The sequence below is a fragment of the Phascolarctos cinereus genome, unplaced genomic scaffold (genome assembly GCF_003287225.1).
Source record: "Phascolarctos cinereus isolate Bilbo 61053 unplaced genomic scaffold, phaCin_HiC Scaffold_2;HRSCAF=192, whole genome shotgun sequence".
NCBI classification, from domain to species: Eukaryota; Metazoa; Chordata; class Mammalia; order Diprotodontia; family Phascolarctidae; genus Phascolarctos; species Phascolarctos cinereus.
The window spans coordinates 160,700,113-160,723,605 of NW_027555625.1; the positions used below are offsets into that span (position 1 = coordinate 160,700,113).

The window sequence follows — 23,493 nt, forward strand, 5'->3', positions numbered from 1 at the left end:
TGGAACTCACTCCCTCCTCATCTCTACCTCATGGCTTCTTTGGTTTCCTTCAAGATTCAACGAAAGTGCTCTTAGCTCTGGCTGGGGTAGGGGAGGGAACAGGGGCTGGTATTGAGATTCCATTGTCCCTGGGAGGTCAAGATTCTTGTCAGGCATGGACATGGACATGGTCATGGAAAAATTGAACTCCCTGATTACAAACAGTGGAAGATAGAAGGAACTCCACTACAGTGAGTCCAGGAGAGGTTGGCCAAGCAAGCTCTAAGGGATCCATGGGAATGCAATGAAGCTTGGTGATGCATGGAGTCGTTATGGAAAACCTGCTACTTTGTGGGCTGCTTTGACAGGAAGATTCACATGGCATTTTGGAGCATTTTTAGTAGCTGTCAGAATGGAATATTTCCTAACTGCACCAAAGAATGAGGAACATGCTTCTAAACACTGAAGTTAAGACATAGAGGAAGCATAGCTAGTTATTTAGAGTGAATGTTTGCTGTTCTGTAGTTTGCTTCCTTGCCATGTTAAAGATTAATATTAAAATTTCACTTGGTAAAAGAAAAAAAAAGATTCAACGAAAGTTCATCTTCTGTAAGAAGCCTTTCCCGGTCTTCCTTAGTCTTACTGCCTCCTGAGACTACCTCCAATTTGTTTATCTTGTTTATACATAGTTGTTTGCGTGTTTTCTCCTCTATTAGATTGTGAGATCCTTGAAATCAGGGATTAGGTTTTTTTTCTCCTTATTTTGTATTCCCAGTGCTTCGCCCAGTGCCCAGTACATAGTAGGTACTTGATAAATGCTGGCAGAGTGATTGACTTTTATGAACATGGGACAGGAATTAGTGATATTTAGCAATTAATGTTTTCAGCCCTGGTCATTACATTTTGAGTGGAGAATTCACTGTGTGCTCCTAGCATAGTGAGTATGGTGCCTGGCCAACACCTTGGGAGGTGCCCCTTTCAGCCCTGGACTCTATCATGTGGAATAGGGACAGAGGGAGAACTCAGATTGATCAGAGGCTCTCTATATCAATCCTGCCTTCCATGTATTATGAGAGGCAGCCTTGTGTGGCAGGTGGAGTGGTAACTTTAAGATTGGGAAGGCCTATGCTTAAGTGTTACTTTTCACGTTGAGATTCTAGGCATGTCCCTTAATCTCACTGAGTCTCAGGCAGCTTTCTAAATTTTACTTACTAAGTTATAGATGGACTACCATCTTGGTATAATCACATGTGTTTTATATTATTATTAAATCAGATATCTGTTTGAAATTACCAGTGACATGATCAATTTGATATAAAGACCATATCTTTATTTTGCTTAAAGAGTCAATCTTGCTCCCTAGGTTTTTTTTTTAAAAGTCTTATTACTAATCAAAGAAATAGCTATGGAAGTAAAATTCTTTCTCTTTGTCTTTGTTAGGCTGAATTCTGCTATAGTGGGAACACCGATCACACTTTTTACTCAGAGCTACCAAGCTTCTTACAACCTGCCTTCCAGCAGAAAAGGTAATACTCTGCTACCTTCCTCTCCATCAAAAACAAAACCTTTTATCTTCAGGGAAGTGAAGAGAAAGCTTGTTTCAGACTTTTATCTGCATGTCCTTTCATTCCTTCTAAAAAATGTTATTATTAAGGAAGTGCTTCAGATATGAGTGTGTTGCTTTTCTCCCTCACACCCACTACGCAGTGGGTGCTAAATAAATGACTGTAATTCGTACTGAGAGGGGCCCAGATGTCATTCTGAATGAGAGGTAGATTACACCAAGAACCATTTAATTCAAGATGCTAAGGGAAATATGTGGTTGCAATGTATTAACTTACCTCAAAATGAAGTAGAAATAGGTTTTGCTTGCAAACCTGGCCTATCTCACAAAAGACAATTTTGTTTTATTGGTGTGATTTAATGGAGCTTACCATCAGGGTGAAAAGACATTATTTTGCTTCTTGGTGATGCTTCTCAATGACGAATCTGCTTAGAATGGCAGTAATGAAGATGTCTGTAATACTAAATAATTGGACATTTTACTTATAACACTACAGACATAAACCAAAACAGTTCTGTGCAGAGTATGGATGTGCAATCAGAAATTAAACCACCTAGGGTTTGAATGAATAGAGCATTTTAAAAGGAAAGAGAAAATGGTAATGCTGATAATATCTAACGGTAGGGCTTCTCTTTCAGTGTTTTTCAATGAAGGCTGTGGTAAGTCTGAAGGGTTTGTGGATATTGTGTTTCTAGAAATCATAAGATTGTTTGGAGTTAGATGGTAGCAACCTCATTGGTTATCATAACTTCCTTCTTCTCTAATATAATCTTTGTTCACCACACCCCACCCCCAACCATACACACTTTTTCCCCACAGCTTCCTAAAAAAAAAAGGAATGTTGGCAAAAATGTTTTTAATTAGACTACATGTAGCAAGCTAATGACAAAGAGACTAACTTTGAGCAGAACCATAAGGAAGAAGATGCGGTCTTTCTGGAAATTAGGTTTGGTCACATATAAACCATAATTGTCTCTATCTTACAGATCTGTCTTCTAGGTGGGTGAATGTTACCAAGTGTACCTACCGGGTGATGAAACTTCAGCTCTGTAATAGAAAAGAAGTTATACTTGCAAAGCAGTATAAGGTCCCAATATGTAATTTAGGGAAATATTACTGATATCTTGGACTTTTCAATTCCACTTGCACAGATGGATAGCAACATTGCCAATAACGCCATTTTTGAGATTGAAGACAATCCATATAATTTCCTGGATGTGCCTTGTGCCTGAGCTCGTGTACCTCCGAAAAGTAAATAAACACTTTGCTTCTAGGGAAGTTATCTATTTACCTAAAGTATAATCCTAATTTTAAAACAATCAATTCTATGGAAAATGTAGAGATATAACCTTTTTGAATGGGGGTACTTATTTTACTGACATCTAAAATAAATTCATACATTAATGCAATGTGATATGTACAAATCAACAATGCTTGAACTTTTGATAACAAAATTGATGAATTTTCTAATAAGAAAAATATACTATACTTTCAAGTATATGCTAAAGGCATGCCCCCTTATTATCCCTTCCAACATTGTAATTTCATGGCATTGTGGTCCTATGGAAAGAATATAGGATATGAAGTCAGAGGACCTGGGTTCATACTCTAATTCTGTTAATTACTAATAGTGAGACTGGGGAGTAAATAATTTTGCTTCTCTGGATCTCAATTTCTTCATCTGTAAAATAAAGGGTTTGAACTAGATTAGGGATTCTGAATCTTTTTTGTATCATGGACCCTAATGACTGTCTGGTGAAGCCAATGGACTCCTTCTCAGAATGTTTTTAAATGCATAAAATCAAATACATAGGATTATAAAGAAAACCAATTAAACTGAAATCTAGTTATCAAAATATTTGAAAAAGTTCATGGATCCCAGGTGAAAAACTCAAGTAGATAGCTCTAAAGTGCCCCTTAATGCTAGATCCTAGGAAAACATAGTAAGCTATTTACTTCCTTAGTTTTTAATCCAAAAAATTTGTTTTGGATTATTTGTAAATGGAAAATATTTATATTTTGTTTTATATGGTGACATTGAAAAGAGTGACTTTTTTTTTTTAAGATATCACCCGAGCTATTCAGGATATAACAACAGTAAAACCAAGACAAAAAGGTCTACCAAAGAAAGCTTCAAGAAAAAAGGAGCTTACAGCTAAAGACAAATCAGATGATACTTTAGAGGACCAGACAGCCAAAAAACCTGTGGAAGGCAAAGACCATGTGCAGGTTCAAGATGAATGCCAATCAAAGCTGGAAGTGAGGCATGAAGAACCAGGGACCCTAAAACAAGAAGTAGAACCAGAGGATGTGCCAGATGGTGCACAGATAAGCAAAGCCTTTGGTAAAATGTGTAATATTATTAAAGAGAGAGTAAGAAGTGACAAAGGAGCTGAACCTCAATCTGATCTTTATACCAAAGGGCGTCACGTCCTTGTTACAGGGGATGCCAGCTATGTTGACCCGGACTTTTGTTCTTCATCCATCCCAGCAAAAGGTGGGATTGTTGTTTCTATTGACCAGATATGTGACAGAGATGATGTGGAGCCAATACCAGAGCTGCCTGAGCCTCCATGCCCGAATGGAGAAGATGAGCCAGAGGAACATGATGATGAATGCAAAAATCAAGAACATTCTGGAGATGGAGAGAATGAAAGCAGAAGCAGAGATCAGGGGGAGGTGGGAGAAAAAACTGATGACATTCCAAAAGACAAGGGGGCTGTGAAGCCTTGTCCAGCAGTCATACACGGTCCAAATGGACAAAGTGCAGGCCATTCACAGAAGATCAAGAAAGATAAATCTTCTGAGGCAGCAGGTAAAGGGCTGCTAGAGAAAGGCCCCTATGGATCCATGACCTATGAGAAGGTAGAGGTGGTAGAATCCATTGAGAAATTCTCAACTGACCGAATTCAGACTTATGAAGAAACAGCGGTGATCGTAGAAACGATGATAGAAAAGACTAACAGGAAGAAACCAGGAGACAAAAGCTCGTAAATGGCCCAGACTTAAAGTAGAAAGTGTGTTCAAAAAGTCTTTGAGTGAGGTACTTTATTTTAGAGTGAATGATGAAATAATGAGTTTTGTATTTTGTGCAAGGTGACAGTTGATACATCTGTAGTCTCTAAAGGAGCTTTAATCCTAAAATTAAAAAGTTCTCTTTCTTTGAGTAATTGCTTTAGCAATTTATAGTGGCCTTGGTGAATATAAATTCTCCATACTTACAAGAAATGGAACATAAATATTTTTACATATATTCAATGAAGTTACTGTCAAATAACATTTGTACTTACTGAGAAATCTTCTTTTCTAGCATGATTGTTTCAGGTATTATATTTCAATAATTATCATTGTCTGGTTTCCAGATTGAAAAAAAATGTTAGCGTTCAGCATTTGGCTCTTTTGCATTCAATAAAAGCATTATAATCTCCAGAATACATTTGTGGTAGATGTGTTTTCACCTGCACATGAAGTTAAGACTTACATGCCTTCGATTGATAGTTACATGAATTGAGTATATTGTTGGGAGGCTTTTGAGACACTGGGCAAAGTATTTCGTCATATTTTCATGACATATTTGGAAATTTCTCACTTGTAAATTACAGACCTAGGGAATAAGTAAGTCAAACATTCTCAGTGCACTCTGTGAGACATGTAGTTACTTATTTATAGTAGAATGAATGTAAGCTGGGGGCAACTAGTACAGTGGCTAGATTCCAGTCACTGGGCCTGGAGTCAGGAGGACTCATGTTCCTGAGTTCAAATCTGGCCTCAGATACTTACTAGCTGTGTGACCCTGGGCAAGTCACTTAACCCCGTTTGTCTCAGTTTCCTCATCTCTCAAATGAGCTGGAGAAGTAATGGCAACCACTCCAGTATCTTTGCCAAGAAAACCCGAATGGGGTCACAGAAACAACTGAACAACAACCCACCATTAATGTAAGCTCCAACAGGGCTGGGACTTTTTTTTTTAATCTCTTCAGCATCTAGCTCAGTACCAGGCATGTAGTAGGTGCTTGATAAATGCTTGATTTGAATTTGAATTAAATAAAAATGTATAGAATAAAACAGTTTTTTATGAAAAACTAAGGGAGGTTTCTCAGATTCATTAGTGATCTTGGCAAATAATTTAATCTCTTGGGGCCTCAGTTTTCTTAGAATGAGGGATTTGGCCTAGATGGTCTCTGAGGTCTGTTTTAGTTCTAAACAAATGAACCTGTCATTTCTGATGTTTCTACTGTTCCTTATGTTGTTTCTAAGGTTTCATTTTTATATTCATAGTACAAAATCAAATCTTCACTATTACCATTTGCTAGCCTCCCTTTAAAAAATCCAGAATATATAATAATACTGAGTAAATGTTCTTAAATGGATTATTATTTTAGCTAAAAATAATTAGCTGACAAGACAATTGCATTTTAGCTAAAGGAACTGACAAGGCATATATTCTATTCTATTGTTTCACTATCAAGTACAAGAGAAAGAATGCTAAATGCAATTAATTTTCTTGGCGGGGCTTTTAAAAAATCTTGTTCTAAATTCATTTGGGTTTTTGATTTCAGGAAATATATATATTTTTAAAATTCTTTTGAAGGGAGGAATAATTAACCCACTCATTTGCACAGTAGTGAAATATTTGTTATCTAATAGCCTATGTCAGAGTGATGGAAAGTGTTTCTGGGAGCCCAAATAGAAACCCAGAGCCTAAGTATGAAGTATGATCAGCAAGGAAATTATTAGAAGGCACAGAATTACTTTGCTGTGGCTCAAGTACTGGGAGGGTGGGGGTGGGGGAATGGGGAGGGAAAGTAATTCATTCTTTTTTCTTAAAAGGATTTTCAGTGCCAGTATTTGGTGTAGACTGACATTCTTATGGAAAATAAGGGAGTTTGTTTTTAGAAAGTAAGATTATTTTTGTATTGAATGAGTGTGCTTTAATTTAGTGTTCTAGGCCTGCCTTAGGGTGAAATACATCTACACTGTATTTTGCATTAACAAATAGGCTTCCTTATGGGATAGTTTCTTGAACAACTTTTACATTAACAGGCTCATAGTAAGAAACTTCTTTTCTTTTATTTCATGGCTGTTAGGAGACCAGGGTTCTAGTCCTGTTTTTTATGCTTCTTACCTATCTTTGTTCCACCTTAACAAAATCTTCTCAACGAAAGGAGAAGAGTAGGTTAGATCAGTAGTTCTCAAACTTTTTGGTGTATCAGGACCTTTTGACATTCAAAAATTATTGAGGACAGCCTATGGAGCTTTTGTTTCTGTGGTTTGTATCTATATTTACCATATTAGAAATTAAACTATCTTCGTATTATTATAAAAATAGTTTTGGCCTCATGGACCCCCTGAAAGGGTCTAGGACAAAATCAAACAGAAAGAGGGCCACTAAAAAGTACATAAGGAGCCCTGTGGGCTGCATATTGACTTAGGAAAAAACCTCCACCATATATTAACATTGTGTTCTATTGTATTTTTATTTATTGTGTTAAATATTTCCCAATTACATTTTAATCTGGTTCTGGCCTCACTCGGGAATGTTGCTGCATGCAGATGGCATGTCTGACACTTTTGGTCTAGGAACAAGGGGCGGGGAACCTGTGGCCTCGAGGCCACATGTGGCCCTCTAGATCCTCAAGTGTGGCCCTTTGACTGAATCCAAACTTCACATGAAGGACCACACTTGAGGACCACATGTGGCCTTGAGGCCACAGGTTACCCATGCCCTGTCTAGGAGATTCCCAGGGGTTTTTAGACCACAGATTGGAATGATTTATAAGGTCACAAAAGCAGAGGTGGGATTTGAGCTGAATCTTAGCCTGACGATTGTTTCCACTACCTTTAAGTTTTCTTCCTTCTCCATTCCTCGGGATGAGGATTAAGGGGAATGTTGGCCAAAATTTGTGTTGCATGCCCACTCCCACCCCCCAACTCCCTTCCAGCCCTATGTTACCATTTTGACTTGTAGCTGGTTCTCAGGAGAACATCTGTACCAAAATATTCAGTGAGAAAACCTATTTGTGGATGGTGCTGTCACTCGGTCAACAAGTGTTTATTATGTGCCTACAATGTGTCAGAATGGGCTAATCCAGTTACTACAAAGCTAAAGGTCCTCTCCCTGATGTCCATGGCAGCTGGCATTAGGACTGGTGGATGCCTAGTTTCGTTCAGCTCTTAAATTCTACAAGAAACCTGTGGATGGCCTTGTTTATCATGACCCTGGCATTGATTATTCCTGGCAATATGCTCCAGGGGAAGTAGAATTCTGGGAGGCTTTGTGGTGGTGGTAGTGGAGGGCGGGGATGACGCTATTACACTAAAATATTTCAAGTCAGAAATATCAAACAGAGCTCTTCAAAGAAAAACCATCATCTTTTCTAACCTGGGTTCATTTCTTCCCATAAGTCTGCAATGAAAATGAAAAAGGTATGCCAAACACTGGGACCTCCTGTTGACACATATCACATGGTCTGCATTGTTTGAAACCCAGAGATTTCTATCATATGAAACTCTGAGTATCTAAGCACTTTCTCTGGATAGACAGAGATTATCAATTCAGACATTACAAATCCAAAATTTGTAACAATTTGCAAAAGGATTGGGTGAGGTTGATTTCAGCATTGTAATAACTTAAAAAGGGATGAAGTATACATTTTAATTTTCTTAAAGAAAGGTTTACTGAACAAATTACTAGTTTAAAAAGATCCTAGGTGGTTGGGGAGGATGTCCAAACTTTCTGGAAGCATTAATTTCATTGAGACTGAGAGTTTTACTGTTATCATTAAATTTATCTATTAAAGCAGATCCTCTAAAGACCCTTCTTGGGCAACATTTGTTGCCTTACTGTAGCCACTACATGTAACTGAAAAGAATAAAACAGGACTTTGGGGGAAATTTTTCTGCAATTCAGATTGTCCCGTAATTGATTGATTTCAATGCAAATTTGTTCAAATAGTGAGGTTTTACTGTAGTATTTAATCAGGGAATTTTTCCCCCCGAGTGTCCCATTTATGACCAATGTCTAGTGTAACCAGGATAAAATTACTTCTGTTATTTTGTTATTAGGGTTAGAAATATTGCCTGTAGATTGATAAGAAATAGGTCTTCTGAATATATAGCACACCCCACATAATTTCTGGTAGGTAATTTTTTTTTATTGAGCCTCCTAATTTACAACATAATTTCTTCATTTTACTTATAAAACATCATCACAAGGATTGATATTTAAACAAAGTCAACCTGTGTTAAATCATCATTTGCTTATGTTCATTTTTATTTTTTATAAATGACTATAAATTAACTTTATCTTGCAGCAGGGCTATCATAAAAACTTGCACTAATTGGATGCTTTTCAGTTATTACTGGTGTGAAAAATGGAGTAGAGAACCAAGGATTTATATATATTTATATAATGCTATATATATGTAATATATATAATTTATATATTGTATCTCATATCAAACCTTACAATTTCTGTTAAGAAGCTAATTATGTTCATTGTTAATGCCACAGTTGTGAAAATATGAATAGCCATTTTATAATTTTGCTGCTATATGACATTTAATGTTTATACAGAGATTTGCAAAATTACAGGATGCAATGCAGATCAATGTATGCTTTCATCTAAACTCTGACCCACTTACAATCTTTTTGATATTTTTGAAAATTCCTTTTGTGGATGAGTATGAACTCTGTTTCTTTAGTAAATACACATACACACATGTTAGTTCTATGTGTGTATATACATATATACAAGTGTATTTATGTATATACGTGTATATCTTACATATGTATACATTTCTGTGTGTGCTCAGACAGGCATGCACACATGTTATCCTTTGGTTTATTTTTCAGACCATCACTATGAAATGTATTTGACTGTTAGCATTTGCTATTTTAACCTTAACTATTTTTTTTAAAAAAAGCATATGAAACAGGTGGTAAAAAAACAAAACAAAACCTCAAACTCATATCTGATAAAGGTCCCCAAGCACACTAACATAAAGGTAGATGGTGTAAAATTAAAATGGACTATTTTCAGCTCATGCCAACTTGGGAAAAAAAGAGAAAATGACAATGAATTGTGAATGGAATGTGAATTACTCTTGACTTGGACTTTCCAAACCCTTCCTGTCTAAGTCACCACCTTTCAAGGTGATCAAATGAGGAGACCTCATTTTCTTGGGACATGTGGCCTTTTAGGCACGAGAATCCAAGACTCAGAAAGATCTTACTATTCCCTTAACATACTTTCTTATTTCTACACTTTTGCCATGTCCTTTCCTCTACCCTTCACCTTCTTCCATCTCTACCTGTTAAGAACTTGAAGGCTATTCTTCAAGGCTGAATTCAGATGCTACACTCCTTCCAAAAGCCTTCTCTGATTTGCCCAGGTGGTTAGGATCTTGTTCCTTTGATGTTCAACACCATTTACCACACCCTAGCTTGTTATTTACATCATCACTTTATAATACTTACGAGACTGGACTGTATTTGATCACCCAGAAAGGTGGATGACTCTATGAGTACCAGGTGGGATTCTTATACTCATCTATATATAACTCTTAAAGTATCTAGAACAATGCTTTGTACAAAGTTGGCCCTTAATAAATATTGGGTAGATCAAACTGAACTGAAGACCTTCTAATAGGGGAAGAGAGAGAAGTGTCCAAGAGAAAAGGAAACATTAATATGAACTACTTGGGAGTAAATAGAGAAGTTGATGGGAACAAGAGCTTTGCAAAGAAAAATTGATGGAAAGAAACTTAGAAGAAATGACTATTTGAGAATAAAATGATGATGATTTTTCTGAATTGGATGGTATGAATCTTATAACCTTTGAATTTTATTTTAAATATGTTGCTTCAGGCCAATGAATATGAGTCTACTTAATTATGATCTGGCTACCAAGATGGTATTTAGGCGCTTTGCATATACGTTTATTTGGATCCATGATGATCTTTTCTTCAAAGCTCCGAGCCTTCTTTTCAGCCCTTTTGAGGGGTTTGGAAAAGAGGATCAGTTCAGGGATAATGGTGCAAACCAATATCTCCAAAGAAGCCACATTGCATCCACAGTTCACGTGTGTTTCAATAGGATGTTTTAGATAAACCAGAGAGATCCCACCAAACATTCTTGCCTTTTCAGTCTTTTGGAAATAAGGAAACCAAAGTATGTTATTGCAATCCCAACAAATGCTTTCCCCCCTTCCTCTCCCTCCCCACCCTCCCCACCTTAAAGTGACCCGATCTTTATTTTTTTTTAAAAAAGAGGCTTTTGCAGCATTTTCTAAAATTGGATGTCAACTGTAATCTTGCCTGCCACCTTCACTAACTGTAAATTGTTGACAGCCATGGTATTAACCCCAGAAAACAGGGGTAGGTGAACATCATACAAAATGGGGATAATTTGTGCTGCTTTAGCAAGCTTCAGGAGTCTCTGTAACTAAGAGTGATAGCTGGTGACAAAACAGCCCAGAAGCTGTTCCCAATTCACCGTGCTGATTGGTTAGACTATAGTAACCTTGGTGCTGATGATTGAACCCTCCCTCCTCCCCTCTCCCTATGTTCCCCCACCCCCTCTTGTGCTTCTTGAATCTTCTCACCCCTTTTTAGAATGCCCTTCTCCGAATGGCACCTCTAAACCACACCAGCTTCATCCATGTAAGAGACTAATCTAAATAATTGAGTCTCTTCAAAGAACTCACGAACAGCATCTCCTTTGATTTTAGAGATGCAAACATCACTCTCTAACCATGTTAAATTTTTTTTCTTTCAAGAGCTACCGCCTCCATTGAGACCACAGAAAAATATCCTCAATGCCATAAAATGTTGGCTTTCAAATTTACTCCTTTCTCTTCTTATATAAACAATGTTTGCCACAGAAAATATGAAGAGAAAAGCCGTCACAGTTTTGTTTGCAAGATATCACCTATTTGAAGGACACAGAAGATAATTCATAGTCACAAACTGTACACAGGAGTTGGTAGGGAACAATGTATTTGAGTCCTAGAGTTTAAAAAAAAAAGAGCGCTTCCATTGTAAGGAAAATGATCATTGACAGAATGTATGAAATAAAATCAAGGGAATGTGATTTTTGGGCAGTGACAGTATTTGCTACAGGTCTAACAGAAGGATTATGATTAGAAAGATGCTCAGAGGAAAGGAAGGAGTGAAGGCAAAACCAGACATGCAGCATTAGTTTTTGCTCAGTATGCTCTTAAGACTTCTCTCCACAGCTTCGTCTAATTCTTCCTCCAGTTCTTCCTTCTTGGACATCGCCAGCTTGGACTGGTAATCTTTCACTACTTGGTCTATGTAGGGGGCACTTTGTGTTCCATGCAGCATCAATGTCCATTCCTTCAGCACTCCCTTCTGTGGCGTACTCCCAACAAACCCAATTTCCAGAATCCATGTCCCTCTGGCATCTTCCCCCCAAGTGTGAGTGGTCATGAATGGCCATTTGTCAAAACCCACCTTAGAGTCATCATCTCTTGGGCGCCGGCTCAGCAAAATGGATTTGGTGCCCATTGGGGAGGTCATGTTGATGTTCAAGTCTCCTCTCCTTGTTGCATTCACTGTGATGACAGCTTGGACATGTTCAAGGTAGCGCACAAAGTTTTCCTTTCCCTCGCAAGCATCAGTTGTGAGCGTCAGAACCAACTTGTTGTTGGACGGTATTTTCCTGAGAGTGAAAATGACAATGAAATATATTAAACGTATATACATATTTATACATGTAATATATATTTTTATATAACACACATAAACACAATAGATAAATATATGCAAATATATTAATGAAATATAATATTGGGCAGATATGAGGAAAAAATCAAGAAGGTAATCCTCATGAATTATTTCTTTTCAAATGACTTTTCTGAAAGGTCATGCAATTCTAAAAGCACTAGGCTTAGCTATCATTGGTTGGATAGACAGAAACCACTCAAAGGGTACTTTTATTCTAAGAAACCATTTAATAATAATTGATCTTTACATAGCTCTTTAGGGGGTTTTACAAACATTAACTCCTTTGTTACTCAGGACAACTTTATGAAGTAGGCATTGCAGGTGTTATTTCTCTTATTTTGCATCATTTTACATATGGGGAAACTGAGGTTCAGAGAGATTAAGTGATTTATCCATAGCAAATGTCAGATGTAGAATTTAAGCCCTTGTCTCTCTTGCCTTTGGGTCATGTTCTTTTCACTTTTACTACCTTTGGATCATTCTAACCATTTCCTAGCTCATTTCTGATCTAAGGATTCCTAGTGCACATTCTAGGTCACAGTAATGGGATAAGCCACGAATTTGATTAAAAATCATTTCAGTTACTTAACTTGCATTCATCCCATTCATTTGTGATACTGAATATTCTGAAAGCTGTAGGGTCCAAACAGTTCATCCATTTGGAAGAAAACACATTTATTTTCCATCTCTTCATTGCCCTTAGATTAATTGGTAAATCTCTTTATATCATTCAAGGCTTCTATTACTCTCATTCAATTTGGAGCATATTTTTCTGAACCTAGTGATTCACATACTTGATTTTATTCTCTTGCTTGCTACATTGCTTGACCTTACTGCTTTCTTAGGTCTGTGTCTGACAGCAACATTCCCTCTATTTTCTTTTTTTTGAAAGTTGCAAGAGACCATGCTGTGAGCAAGAGAAGACGTATATGAACAGCTTAGTGTTGCCATTACTTAAATACAAAACAAAGTTAATCTGGCATCTGAATTATGTGAATAATGAATAGTAATTAGCCATATGGTATGTGAAAATGTTGCAATTAATACTACCACAAATGCTACTACTACTAATCCTGACTCCAAGCTCAGCATTCTATCCACTGCACTATTTACATAGGTATTTTTATTTTTTGAAACCTCAGGCTTTGTCACTAATTGAGAACGTTATAAGGAGGGTAGAAACAGAAGGCTAAATAGGCTATAGCCTTTCAAAGAATTCCAGATCCAAGGAGTTACACATTAAAAGGGAGGGATTCCAACACTGGAGAAATGACTTGGGAATTTGGGTGTTAACAGTCCTTCTGGCAAGGCATGGACTGAGTGGCTTGCAATAGTGTGTAAGGCACTAAAGACCCTGGGGAGTTGTATTTCTGCTCAGCTTGGTAAGAGAGGAAGCTAATGGAAGAATAGGACTGGAGGATGGGGGTTTTGGTTGGAGCAGGAGAGAAGAAGGAAACATGGAGAGAAGGGAGGTGGTGGGGTTTCCTTTCCTCTAGTAGTACAATCCATGGCAGTCATTAGGTGACATCTGTAGTTCCTCTCCTCAAACCCAAGCCTCCAAAGACTTTGAAAGGGGAAAGGTAAAAAAAAAAGGTCATGTCGAGGTATAATACTCTGTGTGTGTGTGTGTGTGTGTGTGTGTGTGTGTGTATGTGTGTGTGTACACTTAATCATGGATATTTGCTCAGATTGCTGGGAGCACTGAAAGAAACACACGTGCATGTGCACACACACAAAAGAATGGATGGTCCTTATCTCTTTTTCCTTGCCTTATTTCATCTGGGTGTGACTAGCACTTGTTTCTAAGCATGTCTTTGTGTTTTGTCAAAGACTGAATCTGGCGGATCTATTCTTATTTCTCAAAAATGCGAATGGCTGGCCCTGTTCTTTACATCTCTCCACAGCCCTTTGCTCCCATGAGGATGCTAGACAGCTCTGGAAGTCACATGGGAAAGTGATCATATCTGGATCAGGCCTGGAATCCCAATCTCTGGCCCCTCCCCTTTCCTATTGCATTGTTATAGAGTTTTCTCTTTCTAACTGGGGGCACAATCATGAACCATTCATATGTTTCATCACTGTATTTCCAAGAACATAATCACTATGAATTTAGGACCTTTAAATATGCCCCATTAGGCCATGAGCCTAAGCCCATTTGGACCCCTCCTGCTGACACATGCTTCTTGCAAGAATGCTAAATAGTACACAGCAAAAGCTGAAATGATAAAAAATTAAAATAAAAAAAAATTAGGTTATTCTCAGTCAAAACCTTAACTAGCATTTTAGCACCTGGGGCCACTGCTACACGGGCAAATGGTACTTTATGATTCTTATTTTGCAAATAATACAAGACATCATTAAGACAATTGGGAGAATTGATTATTCAAGTTGCTTGGCAAGAGAGACCCTCAGAGCTTGGGGGTCATCTAGTCCAGGCTGGATTAGATTTTGGGGTCCTACATTTTTTTTCTGCTTCAATAGAGAGGACTTGACAAAACTCCCACCTACAAAGTGCTGAGGGGAGGAAAGGAAGTAGTAGGTTTATTGCCCTTCTGGGGAGAAGCTGGCCTGTTTGTAGAGTAGAGGCTGGCCTGCTTGCAAAGGATGGACCAAAGAGGAAGATCTGGGAGAGAAATGGGACAGGGGTGGGGAAGATTGGGATTTCGTTTTTGAATGGAGGTAGAGAATGAGTAGGCTGTGTTTTGCTATTTCTATAGCAACTTAGGGTATGGCCCTCCTCTGTCCTGTACCTCTCTGCCTTTGTCTTCTAAATTCCACTCACTGAGGCAAAGCTATAGTGCCTTAAGCTAGTTGTATCTCTACTATGGGCTATGGTTTCAAAGAAATGAGTTCATTTTACCCATCAGTCTCCATTTGGGAGCCCACGATTTTCAGATGGATAATATGATAAACTAAATATCATTTGGCTTTTGAAATGCCTGCCTTTAACTGTCAATATACTCCCTTGCCATTGTTTTTTCAAGATTATAGAGTATGTGGCAAGAATGCTCAGAGATACCAGGTCAGCATAGCAATCTGTCATCCTTCAGTATGGGGCTGTTCACTCTTGACAGAAGCACTTGACAGCTCTGCCCTCTACAGCTGTGTGTGCTGGTCAATGTTTAATAACTGGCTCTCCAAAAAAAAAAAATCAGGACACACCTTTAAGTTTCATTGGCATTATTAACATTTTCTTCTTCATTTTAAAAAGTCTAAAAACCAACAAACAATAAACCAAGCCTTAATATGTGGTCTTTGCTGATATGCTAAGTGTAAATGGTCAGAATGAAAATTTAGTAATTGACTCTCATGAGCCAGTACCAGCTACTGCTTATGTAGCTCATCTGCATCTAGTGGGAGAAGGACTAGCTTTGGCAGAGCTAGGCTCAAGTACTATCTCTGGGGTTTACTACCTGAATAACCTGGGCAAGTTATTTCACTTCTCTGGGCCTTGATATTCTCATCAGCAAAGTAAGGGGGTTGGAGTAGACGGCCTCTGAGATCCCTGGTACTGACCAGATCGAAGATGCTCTGAATATTTTAAAAAATGTTATTTCTCAGGACTCAGTGGTATAGCACTGGACTTGGAGACAGAAGACGTGTTCTAGCTTTGATTTCAGTATTCATTTGCTTTGGCCAAGTCCCATCATCCTTCTGAGCCTCACTTTCCTCATCTGTAAAATAGAGATGATAATATCTCCCCTATCTCACAATGTTATTGCAAGGAATAAGTGAGACAATATATGTGAAAATGATTTATAAACCATCAAGCCCAATGCAAATAGTGGTACGTGGGTGCAAGTCTTGATGTTAGAGATTCATTGGATTTCATAGTGATCAGGGGACTCAGAGGTGATCAGGTCCAACTTCAGTCCAAAAACCAAGGCTGAAGGAGAAGTTGAAGTCACAGTTAGTAAATGACAGGACCAGAAGACTTAAACTAAAATCTTCTGACTCCAAAGGCCTATGTTCTATCAATTAGACCATGCTGCCTTTCCATGAAATGCTCATTATTTGCCTGCAAAGAGATGACCTCAGAAAATAGGCAAAGTGGGCTCCATGAAGGCAAGGGACATGTCTTATCTAAACTCTGTATTTCTCATATTGTCTAGTGCAGGGGTGGGGAATCTGCATACTCAAGGCCACATGTGGCCCTCTAGGTCCTCAAGTGTGGCCTTTCACTGAATCAAAAATTCAAAAGAAAGTTTTGTGAAGTTTGGTTTCAGTCAAAGGGCTGCACTTGAGGACCTAGAGGGCCACATGTGGCCTTGAGGCCTCAGGTTCCCTACTCCTGGGTGCATGTTCTGCACACATTAGGTACTCATTGAATCCACTTAAAATATTCAGGAAAATTCAGGACACATAATTTTTCAGAAGCCTTTATAAAGAGATATTTGCTTTGAAAATATAATAAGAACCAAAGATATATAATATAATATATTAAGAAAATATAATAAGAACCAATACCTTGGAAGAAGAGTCTCTCCTATACTGTGACCTCAGTCTCTGATAAGGGAAGGGAACAAGCATTTATTAAAGCACCTACTATATACCAGGTACTGTGTTAAATGTTTTACAAATATTATCTCATTTAATCCTCACAACCTGGGAGGTAGGTGTTATTATTATCTCCATTTTATAGCTGAAGAAACTGAGGCAGACAGAGGTTAAATGGCTTGCTCAGAGTTACACAGCTAGTAAGTGCTGAGGCTGGATTTGAACTCTGGTCTTCCTGGTGCTCTCTCCACTGTGCCACCTAGCTGCCACTCTGAGGAGAGCTGATTTATTCTTTATCACTATTTCTATATAGCCTTTGTCTATCAGGTTTAAGTTCAAATGTGGCATCCCAGTCTGATGAGTTCTTATTTTGACTGTTGACAGGCTAGGTCTCTAATAATGTACTTGCTCCTCAGGACAATGAGGAGATAGCTGAGCTGGCTGTAAAATCCAGCATGGACTCAGATTCCTGGAGGCCCAGAGGTCTGGATATCCAAACAGCTTGTTCTGGGACAGCTACTTTCAATTAGGGTTCAGTTATCCAATTCTCTTGGGCAGCAACCTCAGGTTGCTTCAACTTTCTCATATTGAAAATGGGGTCAATCCAAAGGATGTGCAAAAAAAATAAATAAAAGCACCAAAGTTTATGAAGTAATTCCCACTGTGCCAGTTTTCAAGCTACTTTGGGTGATAGCCAATCTGAGCATCATGTTGCATAAGGGAGTGGCCTTAGGCAGGGTGTCAGCGGGAAGGAAGTTCACTAACAAGAAGAGAGGGTTCCTTTTAGGCTATTCATGGTGATCTGCCATACCAGCATCTATCTAGCAGCTCCCACATCTGGCCCTTTTCTGGGTTATTTCCTGCTCCTGGCTCACTGGAAGTGAGGGGGTGAGTTCTATGGAGGCCTTTGGAACAAAGTACCAAGGAAACTGTAGCAGCCCCTGTTCGCCATCAACCAGGCAGTCTGCAAAGCCTAAAAATATGCTTGGGTGAAAGATGATAATCTCCAAATAGGTGGGGCAACTGGTGGCCTTGAATTCAGGTAATGGTCCAAGGAGAAGTGGATGAACTCAGATACTCTTAAGGATTCAAATAATCTTGGTTTGCTTTCTCTTGTGGATTTCTTCAACAGAAAATGAAATATACAGGTTGGAGAATTTTAGAATGGCTCTAAAAACTGACCCTTTAGGTGGTCCTCCCAAAGAACCTATGAGATAATGAGTGTTAAGTAGTATAAATTCTGGGGCAGCTTGGTGTTGCAGTGGATAAAGTGCTGGGCATGGAGTCAGGAAGACTCACGTCAGTGAGCTCAAACCCAGCCTCAGACACTTAACTTGGCAAGTCACTTAACCCTGTTTGCCTCAGTTCTTCATTAGTAAAATGAGCTAAGAAGGAAATGACAAAACACTCCAGTATCTTTGCCAAGAAAACCGTAAATGGGGTCCCGAAGAGTTGAATACAAGTGAAAAACGACTAAACAACAAAACTATAAACTCCATATTACAGATGTGGAAACTGAGGTCCACAGAGGTGGAACAACTTACTCTAAAAACACCCAGTGGTTGAGTTAGGACTCGTATCCAGGCTTTATGAGTGTTGGTCCAACACTCTTCCAATTCACGACGTCTCTCAAGTTGGGAAGTACAAAGAACGGATTGTTTTTCTCTGGGTACTTCCCAATTCTCTGTGCTTCCCAAAGGAGCAGTGCTTCAGAGATATGCAAAATAGTGAGGGGAAATTATTATGGTCATGCTAAGTCTGGCCAGAGAAGCCTCAACTCTTCAGCCTGTAATGAGCTTCATGCCCTTCCCAGATATCTGAGCAGGGCTAGCCTGAACAGCTTAATGAGGACAATGACGCATGAGGCAGGATAGCCTGAAGCTGTGTTCTTGCTATGAGTAATACTGTTCATCTGGGGATAAATTATGGGGACTGTAATGCATCACTAATTACTCTGCCTAATGGAATAACTACTATGAAAAGAAAGGTTTCAAAACACAAGCCAAAACACAAGCTAAGAAAATCTCTTTTCTGTCTACAAAATATGATTAGAGTAGTTATCTTCTGTGGATACACACTGGAAGCCCATTTATAAAATCAATGAGCTGAGAGACTGATACAAAAATGACATGGTTATCATATCAAAAATGGAATATGTTTCTTCAGGCTTCCAGAGGCAGCTGGTGGTGTAGGGGATTAGAGCACTAGACCTGGAGTCAAGAAGACCTGAGTTCAAATCTGACCTCAAATACTTATTAGCTGTGTGACCCTGGGTAAGTCATTTAACTTCTAAATGCATCTAATAATAGCACCTTCTTCCCAGGGCTGTTGTGAGGACAAAATGAGATAATATTTGTAAAGTGCTTGGTATGCCTTGAAGTGCTATATAAATGCTGGCTATCATGATTATTATCTTCCTTCAGGGATGACACAAAGATTTGTCCTTAGGCTGACAAAATCAGATTGCTTTTACTCTTACTGTGTGACTGTGGGCAGGTTACTGTATCCCCAGTGCTTAGCACAGTGCCTGGTACACAGTAGGTGCTTAATAAATACTAGCTGACTGAGTGACTGGTAAGGGCTGACTGTAAGAGGAATTCTGGTAAACTGGAGTCTGAAATGGGAGGTGACAGGATACCAAAGACAAGTTGGGAAATATTTAACAAAATAAAAATCCAACAGAATATAGATAATGTTAATATTTGGTTTTCTAAGCCAATATGTGCTAGCAGGGATCCATAACTATGGATTAGTGGCCTCTATTTATACATGAATTTGACATCTCTGCTATAGAAGGTAGCTCACCACCAGCGATGGAAGTGAACAAACATTCGCCCTCACTCACTCAGGCTCTTGTACTGAACCTCCGACACAGTGGAATCTCTCGGGGACTGTCTTCCAGTCTTTAGCCATTTTCACCATTGCTCCTGCATCGAGGACCCCATAGCCAAACAAATGGTTGAACTCCAGGCCAACCCCATTTCTCCGCCACTGATGAACCTCATCGTGAAGTTGGTTCCTTTTGGAGGTGAGCACAGTCAGGTGTTGCATGTCTCTCCATGTCAGGTCCCGACTGGAGAAGGAGGACAGAGAAAATGTGTTAGGTTTGGAACTCCAGAAACTCCTTTCCTACAAGGTCATGTCATGATAAAGTAGGGCAAGCAAATGACAAAATCACATCATCATTGAAAATCTACCATTCACTAACAGTGCTCTCAGCATTTTCTATTTCTGAAAATGTCATTGACTTTAAACATTCTCTTTGATAGTAGGCAGAAGTCAAACAATCCTGGTAATCAAGAATAGGATTATCAGGTATTAAATTGGCCAAGATGGCAGATTAGAGGCTACCCAGCTGGACTTTTTCAACGTTTCCTTCCAAATAACTTTAAAATTATCCTTTAAATCAAGTTTTGGATCAGCAGAGCCAATAAAAGGTCAGGCTGAGACATTTTCCTGGCCTAAGAAAACTTAGAAGGTTGGCAGGAGAAGTTTGTGACAGTGGAGTGGGAGGCTATCTGGAACCCACATACAAAATGGCAGGAACAGTGGCCACCACAGCAGCAATTTTGGGAGCTTTCAGTCCAGAGGTAATAAGAAGGCTAGACAACTGGTCAGCTGGCACTGGGCACAGCTGGTACCGATTGTCAATTCTATTGCCCATATTCAGTTCTGAGGTCACAGTCCCAGGGCAGAGAGGAGTGCTGATGTTTGATCACAAGGGAGCAAGGATCTTGATCACATTTCCAAGGCAAAGAGAGTGCTAGTGCTTGTGGCTGCAGGGGACCAGGGGCCCTTCCTAGGTAAAGACCAGAGTACAGACCAGGAGGGCAGTGACCATACTTCTCCTAAGATCACACCACTTTGGAAGCATCAAAAAGTCACAAACCCCCAGAACTAGCTCTGAAAACAGCAGCAGGAAAAAGCCTGAAGTGCCTGGGACCAGTGCCTCTCCACCCCCAAGTGAAGAGAGTCCAACTTGAACATGAAGTTGAAAGTCAAGAAATAATATGGGGAAATGAGCAAAAAACAAACAAAAAAGGAATTCAACCATAAAATCTATTATGGTAGCAGAGACCAAGACATAAAATCAAAAGAAGATAGCAATGTGAAAATAGCTACAAAAAAAAAAGCCTCAGAGAAAAATGTTAATTGGACCCAAGAGCAACCAGAATTCTTGGAAGAGTTATATAGAAAAAGACAGGAATGGTAGAGGAAAAATTGGGAAAAGAAATGAATGTGATATAAGAAAATTATGGGAGGCAGCTAGGTGGTGCAGTAGATAGAGCATTAGCCCTGGATTCAGGAGGACCTGAGTTCAAATCAGGCCTCAGACACATAGCACTTACTAGCTATGTGACCTTGGGAAAGTTGCTTAACCCCATTGCCTACCCCCCCAAAAATATTATGAAAAGAGAATTAATAGAAAATACTGAAGAAAATAGCACCTTAAAAGACAGAATTGACCTAATGGTAAAAGAGTCAGAGAAATTCATTGAAAAGAACTCCTTAAAAAGCAGAATAGGCCAAATGGAAAAATAAGTACAAAATTTCACTGAAGGAAATAATTTCAAAAAAATTAGAATTTGATAAATGGAAGCTAATGATTCCATGAGACATAGAGAAACAGATGAACAAACCAAAACACAGTGGTAGTGATCATGATCTTAGACAAAGCAAAAACAAAAATGGACCTAATTAAAAGGGATAATCAGGTAAGCTGCATTTTGCTAAAATGTACCATAAACAATGAAGTAATATAAAACAAAATTTCTACAGCAACTTTCTCTGATAAAGGTCTCATTTCTCAAATATGTACTGAGTGTAGAACTGAGTCAAATTTATAAAAATAAGAGCCATTCCCCAATTGATAAATGGTCAAAAGACAAAGACGGCTTTCAGAAGAAAAAATCAAAGCTGTCTATAAGTATATGAAAAAAAATGCTTTAAATCACTACTGATTAGAGAAAGGCGAGTTAGAACAACTCTGAGGTACCACCTCACACCTACCAAAAATGACAAATGTGGAGGAGATGAAGGAAAAATAGGCATACTAACAACTGTCAGTGGAATAGTGAACTGGTCCAACTGTTCTGGAGAACGGTCTGTAACTATGCTCAAAGGGCTATAAAATTGTGCATACCTTTTGATGCAGCAATATCACTAATGGATCTATAGTCTTAAGAAATCAAAGAAAAAATAAAAGAACACATAGGTAAAAAAATATTTATGGCAGCTCTTTTTGTGGCAGCAAAGAATTGGAAATTGAGGGGATGCCCATCAATTGGTGAACGGCTAAAAAAGTTGTGGCGCATAATTGTGATGGAGTGCTATTGTGCTGTGGGAAATGACAAGGGGAGTGGTTTTGGAAAAACATGGCAAGACCTATATAAACTGATGCAAAGTGTAGTGAGATGAACCAGAAGATCATTATGCTCACTAATAGCAAAATTGTAATCATGATCAAATATGAAAGACTTAGCTGCTCTGATCAATACAATGATCCAAGACAATTTCAAAGGACTCATTATGAAAAAATGCTATCTGCTTTCAGAGAAAGAACTGATAAACTCTGGGTGCAAATTGAAGTATAATTTTCTCACTTTAATTTTTCTTGCCTTTTAAAAATTATGAGTAATATGGGAATGTTTTACATGATTTCACATGTATACTTGATATCATATTGTTTGCCTTCTCAGTGATTGGAGGAGAGGGTGAGAGGGAGGGAGAGAATTTGGAACTCAAAATTTAAAAAGAAAAGAATGTTAATAGTAAATACAAATTTTTTAAAGAAGGTATGAAATTAAAACATACTCAAAATGCATTGGTCTGTAGTTCTGAATCATAGCTAAAAGGTTACATTGATTCATTTAGTTTCACAATTCAAAAAGTTTGGCTTTTAAGAAAATGCTATAAAAAAAGGGCAATGATTATTTTGGAAGGCCAGGGAACTCTCGGACATGTGAGTCTTTGAGACATTAGCATATGGCATTTATGTGCATCCTGATGTGTCATTTCAAAGCAGTTTGCAACTTATCCATACCTTAGAAGATAAATTTTAGGCTGTTGTTCAGTGAACCTAAGTATGTGGTCATAAAGCTAGAAAGTGTCAGAGGTAATATTTGAACTCAGTTCTTCTGTGGCAGGTCTCCCTGACTCAAGTCTCTCCCTATTCCAGCCCATCCTCCACACTTCTGCTCAAGTAAATTTTTTTTTAGGCAATTGCGGTTAAGTGACTTGCCCAGGGTCACACAGCTAGTAAGTGTCAAGTGTTTGGTCTGAGGCCGGATTTGAACTCAGGTCCTCCTGACTTCAGGGCTGGTGCTCTATCCACTGTGCCACCTAGCTGCCCTAAGTAATTTTCTTTAAGTACAGACCTGACCATGTGATTCCCCTCTCTATGAGCTCCAGTGGCTTAACTTTTAAAGTCCTACACAAACATGAGCCTCTTTTCCTAATTTCACTAGACATTAGTCCCCTTCCCACACTGTGAAGCAGCTGAGCCAGCCTTCTGTTTTTCACTCATGAAACTCCATCCCCTGACTTTGCTCTGTATGTCCCCCATGCATGGAATACACCACATGTGTACCTCCTCCTTGCAGAATCCCTCCCATCCTTCAATATGTTGCACCATGAAGCCTTTCCTTCACCTGCTAGTTTCCTCCCTTTCAAACTGTCTTGTATACGTACATATGTATGTATTTA

At 38.6% G+C, this 23,493-nt stretch overlaps 2 protein-coding genes across 3 annotated transcripts in view; one reads left to right on the forward strand and one right to left on the reverse strand.

The window, feature by feature from the left end:
- The window catches only part of BFSP1 (beaded filament structural protein 1), a 53,555-nt gene extending 48,483 nt beyond the window's left edge, over positions 1-5,072 (forward strand). For both annotated transcript variants that reach the window (XM_020986403.2, XM_078149705.1), the window contains 2 exons: positions 1,420-1,505; positions 3,609-5,072. In XM_020986403.2, the coding sequence (XP_020842062.1) occupies positions 1,420-1,505; positions 3,609-4,537 (1,015 nt within the window). In that variant the 3' untranslated portion in view covers positions 4,538-5,072. The remainder of the gene's footprint in view (positions 1-1,419; positions 1,506-3,608) is intronic.
- A 3,600-nt stretch (positions 5,073-8,672) lies between these two features.
- Positions 8,673-23,493, reverse strand: part of PCSK2 (proprotein convertase subtilisin/kexin type 2) — a 310,439-nt gene continuing 295,618 nt past the window's right edge. The window contains exons 11-12 of the mRNA XM_020986389.2: positions 19,634-19,861; positions 8,673-12,226 (exon numbers count right to left, since the gene is read on the reverse strand). Of these exons, the coding sequence (XP_020842048.1) occupies positions 11,740-12,226; positions 19,634-19,861 (715 nt within the window). The 3' untranslated portion in view covers positions 8,673-11,739. The remainder of the gene's footprint in view (positions 12,227-19,633; positions 19,862-23,493) is intronic.